This window comes from Pongo pygmaeus, chromosome 14 (genome assembly GCF_028885625.2).
Source record: "Pongo pygmaeus isolate AG05252 chromosome 14, NHGRI_mPonPyg2-v2.0_pri, whole genome shotgun sequence".
Classification (NCBI taxonomy): domain Eukaryota; kingdom Metazoa; phylum Chordata; class Mammalia; order Primates; family Hominidae; genus Pongo; species Pongo pygmaeus.
The window spans coordinates 109,219,090-109,234,135 of NC_072387.2; the positions used below are offsets into that span (position 1 = coordinate 109,219,090).

Consider the following 15,046-nt stretch of genomic DNA (forward strand, 5'->3'; position numbering starts at 1 on the left):
AATTGTTGATATCTGTGGAACTTTATAAATTTTTCTGTAAAGGTTTAAGTATCAAAAAATTCTTTGAAAGAGACTGAAGCAATAAACCTTAACCAAAAAAAAGGACCAAGTTACTGATGATTTTATATTGATTTTGTGTGTAAAAGTATGGGTTTTTAAATGTTTTAAGGAAAACAGTGTCAACTTTGACAGTGCTTTTTACCTGGAAACTTGGTATCAGAGAGTAGTTTACACATTCCACCTTATCCACAGCTTATGAGAAAGAAACAGGTTTCTGTGGCGTGGGGGAGAGTGACAGTCCAGGATGTGGAGTGGACTGGATTAGTCGCCGTTTTCAGTCGAGAGGCTGCCTGAGTCAGAGGCTGTGTGAGTACCTGAATAACAGGGAAACAGTTGAAGGGAGGCCCATTATAGATAAAATCCAGCCTCTTCAGCACAGGGTGAAAGAGACTCATGCCGTTCACCTCATAGTTTTAGTTGACTCAGTTTAAACCAACAGCATAACGTGTCTGTCAGAATGCAGTTTATTTGTAGGCTAAATTACCAGATATGTAGCACTCAGATCAGGAGAGGTGATGTTTACACTTAGTCAGGACGGATCTGGCCATTCCCAGCCACTTCTGGGTGCTGCATTTTACGAAGACATAGATGACACCTGTGGCAGTGAGGGGCCTGGATAGCAGGTCTTAGGAGAACTGATTAAATAAGCTGGGGATATGTATGCTTTGTAGGCATAGGGTCATTATCCTTATGCTTGTGGAAACTCTCATAGAAGTGTTTACATTGCTTGTGTCAGTCTTCCTAATTCCAGAGACTAGCGGGAGGGCCAGTAAGAAGTTACTGGAGATAGCTTTTGGATCAAAAGATGAGAGTCATTCCCAAAAGTTGTGATTATTTTGAAAAATGGAGTATGCTGTTTCTTATTTAGATGCTTGAGTAAACTTGATGATGATTTTGAGGGATGATGTAAACAGAATTGAATCATTTGGTAGGAATTTGTAACTCTGTGACCTCAGAAGCCTTTCTGCTCCAGGATTCTGTAAAAATAGTCGAGTAGCTTTTGCCTCCCACAGATGTCATTAGGTTCTTCTAACGTCTAAAGTATTGAGAGTATGGAAGAACATTGTCAGACACAAGAAAGAGCATCAAGTAAGTCAGCTGAATTCTTTGGGCCGCCACCTCACTGTGTATAAAATAAAGGTATTGAACTAAATGATCTCCAAGGTAATTCCTAGTACAAAAATTCTATGAGGGTGTAATACAGAGATTTTATGACTTGGTGGATAAACATGACATCATATTCTAGAACTAGACTTAGACTGCAGAGTACTTGAAGGAGACACTGTTGATACATTTTTCAGTTTGTTGAAAGACCATTCTGGTGGGGTTTTGGCTGTTAATTTTGAAATAGTTATATTAAGTAAAACATTTTTATATAGTGAAGGACTCAACTAGTTCAAGTAATTCCTCTGACAAACTGGATCTGTCCTCCCAACCTTTTTTTTTTTTTTTTTTTTTTTGAGACAGAGTCTTGCTCTCACCAGGCTGGAGTGCAGGGGTGTACTGTAGGCTCACTGCAACCTCCACCTCCCGGGTTCAAGCGATTCTCCTGCCTCAGCCTCCTGAGTAGCTGGGACTACAGGCATACGCCACCATGCCCAGCTAATTTTTGTATTTTTAGTAGAGACAAGGTTTCACCATGTTGGCCAGGATGGTCTCGATCTCTTGACCTCATGATCTGCCTGCAGTGGCCTCCCAAAGTGCTGGGATTACAGGTATGAGCCACCGTGCCCAGCCCCTTTTTTTTGATATCAGAGTAGTCAGGCAGATGAAGAAGAGGTGATGAGGTCATTATCCTGTAAGAGGCCACTGAAGCTGTATATTAGATCATTTCATGACAAACCTTGTTTTTATTGCTGTTGAAAGTTACCAGGGTTTCTTGAGTTGTGATTGTACTGTAAAAGTAGAGTTGGCCTTTACGATTTGTTTGTTTGTTTGTTTGTTTGGAGACAGGGTCTCACTCTGTTGCCCAGGCTGGAGTGCAGTGGCACAATCTTGGCTCACTGCAACCTCTGCCTCCTGGGCTCAAGTGATCCTCCCACCTCAGCCTCCTAAGTAGCGGGGGCTACAGGCACATGCCACCACGCCCAGCTAATTTTTGTATTTTTTTTTTTTTGTGGAGACAAGGTCTCATTATGTTGGCCAGGCTGGTCTCAAACTCCTGAGCTCAAGCCATCTGCCCACCTTGACTTCCCAAAGTGCTAGGATTACAGGTATGAGCCACCACATCCAGTGACCTTTTCTATAGAAGAAGTGAAATGGACATTTGCAACCTTAACAAGGTGTCTCTATTATTTTATGTTTTCTATCGAGTGCGATCATGAATATATAGCAGTAGCTGCTCAGTAAATATTAGTGATTTTAAAGGATGAATTAGCAATGGCTCACGCCTGTAATCCCAGCAATTCGGAAGGCTGAGGCAGGAGGATTGCCTGATGCCAGGAGTCTGAGATCACTGTGGGCAACACAGCGAGACCCTGTTTCTAAAAAAAGTTGAAAAATTAGCCAGGTGTGGTGGCACACACCTGTAGTCCCTGTTACTCTGGAGGCTGAGGTGAGAAGATTGCTTGAGCCTAGGAATTAGAGGCTACAGTGAGCCGTGATTATTTCACTGCAGTCTACTCCAGCCTGGGTGACAGACAGATACCCTGTCTCAAAAAAAAAAAAAAAAAAAAGAAAAGAAAAAAAGAAAGGATGGATGAAATGTTTATAACCTGCTTTCTCTTTTCTGTGCTACCAGCCTCATCTACTTAAGCCAGGAAGGGCTTCACAGTATGAAAAAGGTCAAACTGAATTACTGTTGACAGTATAGAGAACAGATGTTGTCATAAAATAAGGAAAAGAAAAAGACTGGTCAATGACTAATAACATTATGGTATTTTGTGAAGTCTGTGTGTGTAGAAATAGCAACGGAAAATTTCTGCAGAACAGCCCATATAATTTGGGTCTGAAATGTGTATGTGTGGCCTAGCATTTAGTCATCATTTAAAATTATACACTGATTAATATTTTTTAAGGAATTTTTAAACTTCTGTTGGTATGTGAAATGTAAACTGTGGTCATTAAAATTTCTACCAGTATTTTTTTTAGTTTACATTGAAATGTAACCTCAAACAAGAACTGCGCTTTAGGTTATTTAGTTATAACATCACTATTTTTACTTTATTACTAAATGTAAACAGAAGAACTTCTATGAATTAAGCGCCTCCAAGGGCATGTTCTGTGGTAAGAGACCTCTGGTGCAACTGGCTTCCCAAATAGGGTTCTATAATCACCAAGAGAGCAGGCCATATTTTGAGCTACATATGAAACCATATGTTTTAATTCCATTAAAAATGATAAAAAGGAAGGGGGCTTTTTAAAACAAAAGGCAAGTTCTGCTGTATGGTTTTACTGTTTTAAAGGAAAATTCATTTCTTCTGCAAATATTTATTGAAACCTTACTCTATGCCAGGCACAATTCTAGACAGTGGGGATAAAACAAAACAGACCAAAATCCCCGTCTGTGTGAAGCTTCCATTCTACTTTTAAGATAGATAGGCAGTGATGAGAAGGCTGTAAGTACTGTGGGGGAAGACAGTCAGGAAGAGAATAGAGAATGCAGAGGGGGAAGGCTGTGAGGGCAGGAGGTGCGGTTTGAAATGGGGCAGTCAGGGAGGGCTTCTCTGAGAAGGTGCTGTCCTGCGGAGCACAGGATCAGGATGGGGATGGAGACGCAGGGCCTGGGATGTCTTTGTCATGACTGTAGGTGGGGAGGCACTGGGGGATTTATGCCCAGGAGTGACTAACTCATACTTTTCCATGAAAAGAAGGCCCAGCTGTTTTAATCAATTGTGCTTGGGTTTATAATTGGACAAAAGAAGTTCTTTTGTGTAGTATTTAAAAACTGCTTTGTTAATTTTAAAAAAGCCAACCAATATTGAATATGGATCATGTATAAGAATCTGCATTTGGCAAAGCTAGATAAAATATGATGCTTTCTCTCAGAATTAATAATCTAATGGGAGGTTTTCGAGAACTCTGTATAGTCAATTCAAATGTGAGTCATACAGTTGTTCTAGAATAAGGATTATTTTGTGGCCCTAAATGTAGTGAGCTCCTAAACTGTGCCAAGCATTGTGCCAGGTGCTAGGAGAACCAGGACTGCCTCTTCTTCCCTGTCCTGGGGTGCTCAGCCTGGGAGGAATGCCTGATACGTGAGGAATTCTAGACTGGGCAAGTGGGGGTAGGAACCCGCTGTGCCATGCACCTCCGTCTGCCACCCAGTCCCTGCCATCCTTCTCACTGGATGGCCAGCCAGGTGTATCTCACATCTCTGTGTCCCCAGTCCTGACACAGTGCCTGCACTTAGGCCTTACTGGCTGGAGTTTTCCCTGTTCTAGCATTTGCTGCGTTTGTGTTGATAGCAGTTGATGCGGCTGCCATTTATCACATTTGTTTTGTGTGTGTTATATTTTGGTTTGGTTTTGTTTTTAATAGTAGATGAAAGGACAGTGCATTTTTTAAAATAACGTGGTCTCTATCAAGGATGAGAAATTGCACAAGAGGCCAGGAGGGTCCTGTGTTTCCACAAAAATGGCACCAAGGACAGTTCTTTGTGGAAGTGAAACATATTTTTTGCATTTTTCTTGTGATAATGAAATAATTCTTTTTTTTCTGCTGCCATTTTCCCAAAATTGGGAAAATAAAACACAGACTGAGTAATTAAGCCAAGTGTTTAATGAAAAACAGGTGCAAGTTTGTGCCCAAACCACTCTACTCATTCATATTACCTGCCTAGCACTTGTCGGAATGTAAGATTTCAGTCCTGTGATGACTTCCTTGAGGTCAAGGACTTCGTCTTTCTCTTGGACGTAGTTGTAGCTCCTGTGCTGGGCATCTTACCGTGACATCCTTGGCACGCATTTGATTCACTGATTCATTGCAGCGGTGAAACTGACATAGCTTGGGGGCCATGAGGAGAGCCACCAGCTGCCAGGAGGAGTCAGAGAAGTCTTGTGGGAAGAGCTGAGCAGTGTTGCACAAGCTGAGTTTCCTAGGCAGGAAAGTGGAAAGCAGAACCTGCGTCAGTGGAGAGTCAAAGCAGCCAGCGTGTTCAGGGAGCAGCTGTGTGGATTTTTGAGAGGGCCTTGTGTGTGATGGGCCAGATGAGGGGAAGCAGAGAGGAGGACAGTGGTGGCAGTCTCCAGTGAACTGGGGAACTGGGAAGCTTTGCCGTCACATCTTTATGAAGCATTTTATCTTTGGATACTGGAGCCTCTGGAAGGAAGGGTTTTTTTGTTTTGTTTTTTATTTTTTTGTTTTTGTTTGTTTGTTTGTTTGTTTTTGAGACGGAGTCTCGCTCTGTCACCCAGGCTGGAGTGCAGTGACGCGATCTTGGCTCACTGCCAGCTCTACCTCCTGGATTCACGCCATTCTCCTGCCTCAGCCTCCCGAGTAGTAGCTGGGAATGCAGGTGCCCGCCACCAAGCCCGGCTAATTTTTTGTATTTTTAGTAGAGATGGGGTTTCACCGTGTTAGCCAGGATGGTCTCGATCTCCTGACCTCATGATCTGCCTGCCTCGGCCTCCCAAAGTGCTGGGATTACAGGCGTGAGCCACTGCGCCCAGCCAGAAGGAAGGGTTTTTAAGCAAGGGAGTGATGTGATCAGAGTTGTGTTTTAGGAAGAGAATACTGCCAACAATGTTAAGAAATGGATTAGAGAGAAGCAAGACTGTAAGTAGAAAGACACATAAGACTTTTGAATCTGTCAAGGTGAAGGTGTCAAATGGACATTCAGAAACAGGTGAGGGGTGGGCAGGCAGTTTTAGGTCTCACTTCATTTTCTTAGCCCAAGCTATAGAAAGGGTTGAGATTGTATGAGGAGATGAGAGAGCAAGAAGAAAAGGCATAATGGAACCACGGAGAAGCCAGAAGAGTGGCGTAAGGAATCACTGGGCAACCACTGAGAAGCAGGGTTCCAGACAAAGGGAGGAAGGAATGTGAGGAAGGGAGGGCCAGAGGTGAACCGTGCCAATGCCATGGCGACAGATCACTGGACAGGGCTTGAGATGAGGCTTTTGGATTTGACTGAAGAATTCTAATGTTTGCTGCTTTTGGTTTGTCTAGTTTCTCTCATTAGATTTTAGTAATACCTGGAAGAAAACATAGCCTCCACTTTTCTCACAATTAGTAGGTGCTGAACCACTTCTTTGTGGTGGTTTCAGGAGGGTCAATAAGGATAGAATGATGAGAGTTTTCATAAAGTGTTCTATAAGTACAAATTATTTTGGACATTAGTCATATTTGAAAATCAATATGTATATCTAAGGCCATGCTTTCAGACTGAAATAAAATTATAAGCAGTGTTACTTCAAAGATACATCTGCCATTGGTGTTTAAAATTCACTATTATAGTGATTTTTTTTTTATTTGTTTGCATAGCCTGGCACCTGTGTTTGCTCTGTTTGTACCATTTTACTGCTCCATACCAAGAGTCCAAGTGGCACAAATTCTGGGCCCGTTGTCCATCACAAACAAGACTTTGATTTATATATTGGGACTGCAGGTACAGTATGCATTTTTATGTTCACTTTTCTTTAACCAGATCTTTTTTTTTTCTGGTCTTTTTCTCATTTGATCTCCTTGAAAACAATGGTTTTTTTCCCCCCATAATCTTGGCTGCATGATCTATATCAAATGTTCAAAGGAAGTGTTACAGAACAAGAACATCAAGGTATAGAAGGTACTAGAATACTTTCATAGTCTTTAGAAATCTGATAAGAGCTTTCACTGTAATTTTTATCTGTGGAAAATATTTTCATTTCATTGTACAATTGCACGTGAGTACTTTTTAACAATCATAGTATGAAGTGGAAACAAATGAGAACAATCAAAAAGTAGAAAGTAGAAAATCAGTGTCAAAATTAATTTATTGAATACAGTGTCGCAAATAAAGCTCTGAAGAAGAAACCCGGTGTGCTCTACCAACCCGAGCTTTGGGGTTTTCAAGAAGCATTGTCAGCTGCATTATTTCCTTGTTTGTGAAGCTGTGATGGTAGTGTCACCATTTGCTAAATGGTTTGCTGTGAAGACTACTAGAGTGGTACTAGAGTACTACTGTCCAGGTTACGTTTGAAAAGCTTCTTTGCCAGTCCTCAGCAAATGTCAATTGCTCCCTGCTGGGCTCCAGGTCTGTGGTAGGAGAATGATTTTCAGTTTTCTATCTGTACTACCTGTCACTTTTCTTTTACTCTCACGGCTTTTGATGTCGTTTTATTCTACAGCTTCCTGTGTCACCATGTGTCGCTTGGCCTTTTGATCCACTGATTAATACTCATAACATTCCTTATCCCACGCACATCTAACCGGATACTGGCGTCACTTCAGAATGCCTTCCTCCCTCCCCTTTTAACCTTTAGCATTTCCTCTCATTTCTCCAGTCTGCTGTCGTGTGTTATCAATGGCTCATCTGGGGCGTTTTCTTACCACTTTCACAACCGTTTCTCATGAAATCTTTTTATTCTCCATCTTTCAACCCCCGTACCTACCTGTTCCTACCTGTTCCTACCTGTTCCTACCTGATATCCATGTAACCAAATAGCCCGTTTCTGCATTTGATTCTTGTGAGTAGGATTTGCTATAGCAGATTTAATATTTTTAAAGTTGTTGTGACAGAGGCCATGTGGAATTCGAAGAGCACTCCAGACCTCCCTCAGGAGACCCAAGTTCTAGTCCTAGCATGGCTCTCTCCAGCCATGAGACTTGGGTTGAGTCATGGAAACCCTCTGAGCCTCACATTCACTGTATAGTTCTTCCAACTCTAAAGCTATGTAGAATCTTTGAGCATGAAAACACTGTTTTATTAATTGTGGAGTAGGAGTTCAGTGTGGCATTGTGAAAAGTCTTTGGAGCCAAGTCGTTGAATTTCGGTTTAATGACTTGGTCTGGTAATGATTTGCTTTGTTACTTACTTTTTCTGAGCCCCCATTTCCCCATCTATCAAATGGGGATGATAATATCTACCTTATAGAGGTATTTTAAGGATAGCATGAAGTGTTTAGTGTAATCTGAACAGATAACAAGAGCTAAGTCAATTGGTTACTATTAATTAATAATTTATATCTCTATAGCTACCACTATTCATTTTTCTGTGATTGTGAATGTATTTCTTGTTTTGTTCTGTTTTTGGCATAAAGCAAGTAGTATGTTTCATCTCTCAGGTAAAGCGGTCTTAGTTGGATGAAGAGGCACAGCGTGGCCTTCGTCACAGGGCCATTGTAGTAGGTTGGTGCAAAAGTAATTGCGGTTTTTGCCATTAAAGTAAGGCAAAAACTGCAATTACCTTTCCACCAACCTAATATCTAGTGCAGTTTCCGCAGTGTTACACAGCTCACCATGAGGGATCCCCCTTAGCCCTGCCGAAAGCAGAAAGGTAGATGCAACTACCACGGATAGTTTTTCAAAATAATATAAATTTCCAATATTTTTGTATTATTTCCGGTAACTTTTGAGAGGGAGAAGTTGAGATCAGAAAATAGAGGTGGAGATGCCTCATTGCCTCCTTGATAAAATCTAGGTCCTTAGCATGAATGGCATGCAGGGTTCTTCTTGCCTGTCTGGTGTCAACTCCCACCTGTGCCCACCTTGAAGGAGTGTAACTGAACTCCTTATTGCTAAAGTGTCCATCCTCTGCCTGCCTCCCTCCCCTCCAAGCCTTTGCATGTGTTTCTGTGCCTTTGTCTCTCCCCACTACAACCAGGGACATTGTTGAATGAATGAATGAATTTGTTGAATGAATGAATGGATGAATGAATGAATGAATGAAGACTTGAATCATAATCGGAAGAGCCAAAATGCTTAAGGCTCATTTAAGTATCCAGTGATTTGAGAGCCCATAACATCATGCCCTGTGCAATGGGCTATGACGTTGTGGGCTCTCAAGCCATCCAATACTTAAATCAGTATCACCCACTGGGTGAGATGTAGCCCCTGTCCTCAAGGAGCCCAGCCATGAGAAAACACACAGACACTGTGAAGACGTAGGCAGACATAATGGGGACCACACAACGAGAGGCTTCAGAACCCAGAGGAAATTACTTTTTTAATGACAAAATGATATGCTCTTTTTACTTGCATATGAGACATGGAAGAGTGGAGAGCACGCGTGTAGAGCCAGTCCTGGATACACTCCAGCCCACCACCTGCTAGCTGTTGACCTGCGGCAAATTGCTTAACCACTTGGTTTTACTGAAGTGCCTTGAGAGCAATGCCTGACACATAGAAAGTGTTAGCTAGTCTGTTATTCCTTCTATTTTTAGAAGAAAATTACAGCAAAATATTTGTCTACATGGTTCCCATCCTTCTTATTATCAGTCATTTCCACTGAACAAATGTCTGTGCTACATCAAAGGTTCAGATTTAAAGTTGCAGCCAGTGCTCATTTCTAAGTGAGCCTATCACTAGAGCAAAGCTTGCCAGCCTCTTTATCTGAGTGTGTCAACTCTTACCTTTTGTGTCTGTCTTCTTTCTGTGTGTCCTTGGTAAGTGTGCAGAACTTTGAGGTTTTCATCTAGCACAATGCCAGCGATGAACCTGCGCTGTCCTGCCTGAGTATCCTGCCTCCTCTTCTACAATCAGAAGTAAACCCCCAATCTGAAGTTCTAAAAATTAACCAACAATAACCCACAAATCATTTCTTTGTTGCAGGAACACTTTCAGAGTCCTTATGATTTTTTTTTTAATTACCCTGAGCACAACTCTAAGATATAAACGATTTGGAAAACAAAGGGAAGAATTTCATGAGATCTAATTCTAATTACTTTTGCCATTAATTAACTTTGTTCTGTTATTTAGTTTGCTCTTCCTTGGGTGAACTAGAATGAGAATATCAACACTTGAGAAAGTTACCATTGGACATAGACCTAAGTAGGCTGGCAGGGTTCTTCCCATCTAAATTTAGGGTAACAATGTTAAGAAATTAAAATGAGAAAGTTATTTACATAAATATCACATCATTGCCAAGCATGGAAAGGTGATTACCTGTTTTGTATGTTGTTAATTCTAATAATTTCTTTATATGTAGTATTTTACTTTAAGTCAGTTGAAATTTGTAAATAACATCATACTTGGGTTTCATTTATTTTTCTTTGCATGGGGTGTGGGCCAGTTTCAGCTTGTTTTAGGCTATACAAAGTCTGATGTCTGAATAAAAAAAATTAATATATCATTTTCTTTTAAGTAACAATTGATATTTACTAATTTTCCATTTGCTTCTCTGTATTATGGCATATATAATTAATACTTTATATAAATGGTCGTGACTGTAGTTATGTAAAAATAAATGTGCTGTGACTGGCAGTTGAATTTTATTTTTAGTTGCCTTTTTTTTTTTCTTTTATAGCTTTTCACCTCTGGTTCCTACATCTGGATTGTAGCCATAAGTGGACTTGTAAGTGTGACTACCCTTTTACACCCATCTCTCTCTCTCTCCTGTAAAAACATTAGGAAAATTGTCCTATTTAGATTGTGCGTCATATTCAACTGTCTCACCATTCTATTTTTTGAGACAGAATTTTACTCTTGTTGCCCAGGCTGGAGTGCAATGGTGTGATCTCAGCTCACCACAACCTCTGCCTCCCAGATTCAAGTGATTCTCCTGCCTCAGCCTCCAGAGTAGCTGGGATTACAGGTGTGCGCCACCACGCCTGGATAATTTTGTATTTTTAGTAGAGATGGGGTTTCTCCATGTTGGTCAGGCTGGTCTCGAACTCCTGACCTCAGGTGATCTGCCCGCCTCAGCCTCCCAAAGTGCTGGGATTACAGGCATGAGCCACTGCACCCGGCTCTCAACATTCTTTTAACCCATGGCAGGTCTGGCTCAATGCTACTTCTGTGGTGATTGAAAAGGGCCAGTCACGGCCAGGCACAGTGGCTCATGCGTGTAATCCCAGCACTTTGGGAGGCTGAGGTGGGTAGATCATGAGGTCAGGAGATCGAGACCATCCTGGCTAACATGATGAAACCCCATCTCTGCTAAAAATACAGAAAAATCTGCTGGGCGTGGTGGCGGGCGCCTGTAGTCCCAGCTACTCAGGAGGCTGAGGCAGGAGAATGGTGTGGAACCCGGGAGGCGGAGCTTGCAGTGAGCCGAGGTGGCGCCATTGCTCTCCAGCCTGGGCGACAGAGTGGGACTCCATCTAAAAAAAAAAAAAAAAAAAGACGGCCAGTCACATGGAAAATTGACACAAAGGAGGCCAGTTTGTGCTTTCAAGGTAATTTTGATAAAAGTTTTAGCTGGGCTTCTTGTCAGTGTTGTTTTTAAATCATAGAAAAAAAAAAGCCTGAAAATGAAGAAGTTGGACTTAGTAAAAATAAGGAGAGATAGTCTGCTCATTTTGTAAAAAGACATTGTCACACGAGGGAAAAAAAATAATGCCAACTGGAAAGTCAGGTGGGTTGGACCTGACCAAAGACTCATCATGGAAGAAGGGAATGAACCAAGCAGCCTCAGTATGTGTGCTGGAATTTTTTCATCTTGTCTATGCTATCGTATTTTAATAATAAGCGTTTGTCCTAAATTCTCTGTGAGGTATTAAAAAAAATTAGAGCATGAAGTAGAGTTTTATTCTTCATCCATGACTTAAATTTGAACCTCCAGATTTATAAAAATAAATTTTAACTAGTGGTTATAGAGCATAGATTTCATTTCTTTCTTAGAAAAGACTTAAGAAAATGACCGAATGGATTCATAATAATACACATTTCACTGCAATCAGTGTACACATTTCAAGTAAATTATCACTATCCTTGTTTCTTGGGTGAATGACTGGTATTTGGGGCCAGTGTGTCATCCTGTATGCCTGCTTACCCCTCTTCTTCCTTTAAGCTCTCTGTATTATTCCTTTTCTGTGTTCATTCTCTGCTTAAAATTCACACCTTCGTTCCCCAGAACGAAGAATATATGCTTGCAGCCAATATTCTGGGGCTCCAAGTCACTTTGTTTTCTCCTCCCTAAAAATTTTCACATCTACCCAGATACCTGATTTGGCTTCAGGACCACAGAGCTAAACCCTATTGTGAAGTCTTCAAAATACCTGAGCTATCCGTCTGGTATTCTTGAGACTTGTGGTGGCTTAGGGCCATCCTGGGGTTAGACTGATTCTGTGGGACACAGGTGCCAGACTCCCCCAAGTCTAGGCTCACCCAGTTAAAACTGCTGCGTGACTGAGGAAGACTTAACCAGCCTGAGAACAGCAAAGAAGGAGCTCATTGCTTTGATCATGAGAGCTGCCTGAGGATATACTGTTTCTTCATGGCGTATTTGTTTCACTTAGCAGTAATGGTTTTGAGTTCTGTTTTAAATATTTTCCAAAAGCATTCAAATATTGAAGTACCTTATTGTATACGATTTCATTGTGTTAGTTACTATTAATTCTTTTACTCTCAATGTTTGTCCCCTTCTTTAGTAACTCTTATGTGACTCAGTTTTTTAAAACACATTCCATTTTCTTTCTTTATTCTTTTTTTAGACTCCTAGCTTTAAGTGCCTGCTGTCTCCTCAGAAAGTTTCATTGTGTGACATTCAGCGCACTAAAATTGGAGGTTGCATTTTTCATCTCTTTATAGTCTTTTTAAAATCTAAAATTATATGTTATGATCATAGTCTTTTCCAGTACACACGTTTAACAGGTAATGGGGTACCTGTTTTAACTTTTTAAAAGGAATCAGATATTTAAAATAAAATTCTTGACAAAAAAAAATCCCTTGTTTCAGAAGGGTGAATAGAATTACAGTGTGTTTGGAATATAATTCAAAGATAATGTAGCATTTTAAAGAACCCTACTAATAATAAACATTTCTGAGCCTTTTACAGTTATTGATTCAGCCAAAGTTACCAACCTTCTACTATGACAAAAAATCTGATAGATCTTCATATTAACCTTGTTCTTTATTATTATTTTACCATAATTAGATGACTGTGTTTATTTAAAATAATTAATATTCATGAATCATAGCCAGTTTTCCTGTGTTGCTTTACCATAAATGTTGGTGCTTGTTTTGAACCTAAGGAACATTTTCTTTCTTTGTCTAGAAAATTCTCATTTTTATTATGAAATATTTACTGTGATGTGGCATACTTTAGATAAGGAAGACTGTAAAAGACAGTATCAGTATTATTTGTGATTTGTATTATCAGTGGTTTGATTTACACACCACTGACTATAGGATCCAAGCCTGAGATTCACAAAGCCACAGTCTGCCTATTCCAGATGTCTCTTGCTCAACATGACTTCCCCTCTTCCTGTATAGATCAAGTGACTTCCCTTTTTGGGGAGATATTATGCTAAATAAAATACTAACAAAATAAAATTCTTACTATGCAAAAGAAATGCACACATAATTATAATTATAGATGATATTCAGTGTTTTGGGGAATGTTACAAAACCTGTTGATGGGATTTCACATTTTAGTATTGAAACCAGTAATTCACTTAACCATGTGTGTTAAGCAATGATTTTATTTCATTCTGGCAATTAATGTGGTTTTTAAGAAAAAGAGTATTTTTTAAACAAAGATGTTTGTATGAAACATGAGTAATTTGTTATTTGCTGTCATAGAAACCAAAAACTTTACTCATGCTTTTCTGGAAAGCTGCCAACTTTGGATTGAGCTTATTTTATTTAGCTAGGTACTGGTTGATTTATTTTGTTTAGGCTAGCTGTTCTTTTTTTTTGGAGACAGGCTCGCTGTGTCACCCAGGCTGGAGTGCAGTGGCATGATCTTGGCTCACTGCAACCACTGCCTCCCGGGTTCAAGCGATTCTCGTGCCTCAGCCTCCCGAGTAGCTGGAATTGCAGGTGCACGCCACCATGCCCGGCTACTTTTTTTGTATTTTTAGTAGAGACGAGGTTTCACCGTGTTGGCCAGGCTGGTCTCGAACTCCTAACATCAGGGGATCCATCCACCTCGAAGTGCTGGGATTATAGGCGTGAGCCACCGCGCCTGGCCTAGACTAGTTTTTAATCTCTCCTCGGTGTCCCTTATTCTTGCATAATTATAGATGTCTTTGAATATATAACTTTAAAATATTCCACTGATTAAAATAGAAGGTTGATAAATTATGTCAGTACAGTATTTTACTAGGTAAGTTGACCACTTTTTATCTTCAGTGATACCACAGAAAATAACTAAATCATTTTTCTGAGTTGAGGGAAGACAGTTTTTAGCTTACAGGAGCAATAGTAAGTTAGTTTGCCCAGGATGGCTGTCAGACCTCAGTCCTATTTTGTTATCCAGTAGAGACTCCAGCTGCTGCCCAGGAAAGGTGAGGGGGATTCCCTTGTACTTAAAGATGACTGTAAGATTATTCACATGTATCATTGATAAATGTTTTTGTGTTGCCTTTTTCCTCATTTGACAGTTCTGATTTTTAATGCAAACATTTAGTATTTAAAATAGGACTTTTCATGAAATGTTGCAAAATTGTAATTGGAAAGCTTGGCTATTACAGCCAAGTGACATATATCAGTTTAAACAAATACTTCAACATTTCAGTGACTGTATCAACTGTTCTTCTAAATGTCTGGTGAGAGACCTTCAAAAATTGAAGTCAGTCTTTATATATTCATAATTCCACTAATTTTATTACACATTAATACTTTTCTTTTCCTGAAAGCATTGCTTACTTACTGAACTTCATTTAAATTCTTCTTGTGGTTCTGGAGACAGCTTTTGAGCCATCTACATCTCAGAACTTCTTCATTTTCTACAGTTTTATGAATCATAGTACTGAGTCATTACCACAGGGATGCACCCTAATTCTCAAAAGCCGAGGTCTCAGGACTGATCTGATTCTGGCATGATTAAAATAGAAAGAGACTTCTTTTGCCAATTTTCTTTTTACAGTTCACACATTTATCTTTACTTGACCCTGTTTCAAGCTGTTTGAGAGTGAATTAACAGGCCTATATTCCTCAGACTTCTCCCTTCAACGCAGCCCTTCAC

At 40.2% G+C, this 15,046-nt stretch overlaps 1 protein-coding gene across 1 annotated transcript in view; it reads left to right on the forward strand.

Moving 5' to 3' along the window:
* The window catches only part of UBAC2 (UBA domain containing 2), a 187,149-nt gene that overhangs the window by 108,493 nt on the left and 63,610 nt on the right, over positions 1–15,046 (forward strand). Inside the window, exons 5-6 of the mRNA XM_054446144.2 lie at positions 6,484–6,607; positions 10,442–10,489. Coding sequence (XP_054302119.2) covers positions 6,484–6,607; positions 10,442–10,489 — 172 coding nt within the window. The remainder of the gene's footprint in view (positions 1–6,483; positions 6,608–10,441; positions 10,490–15,046) is intronic.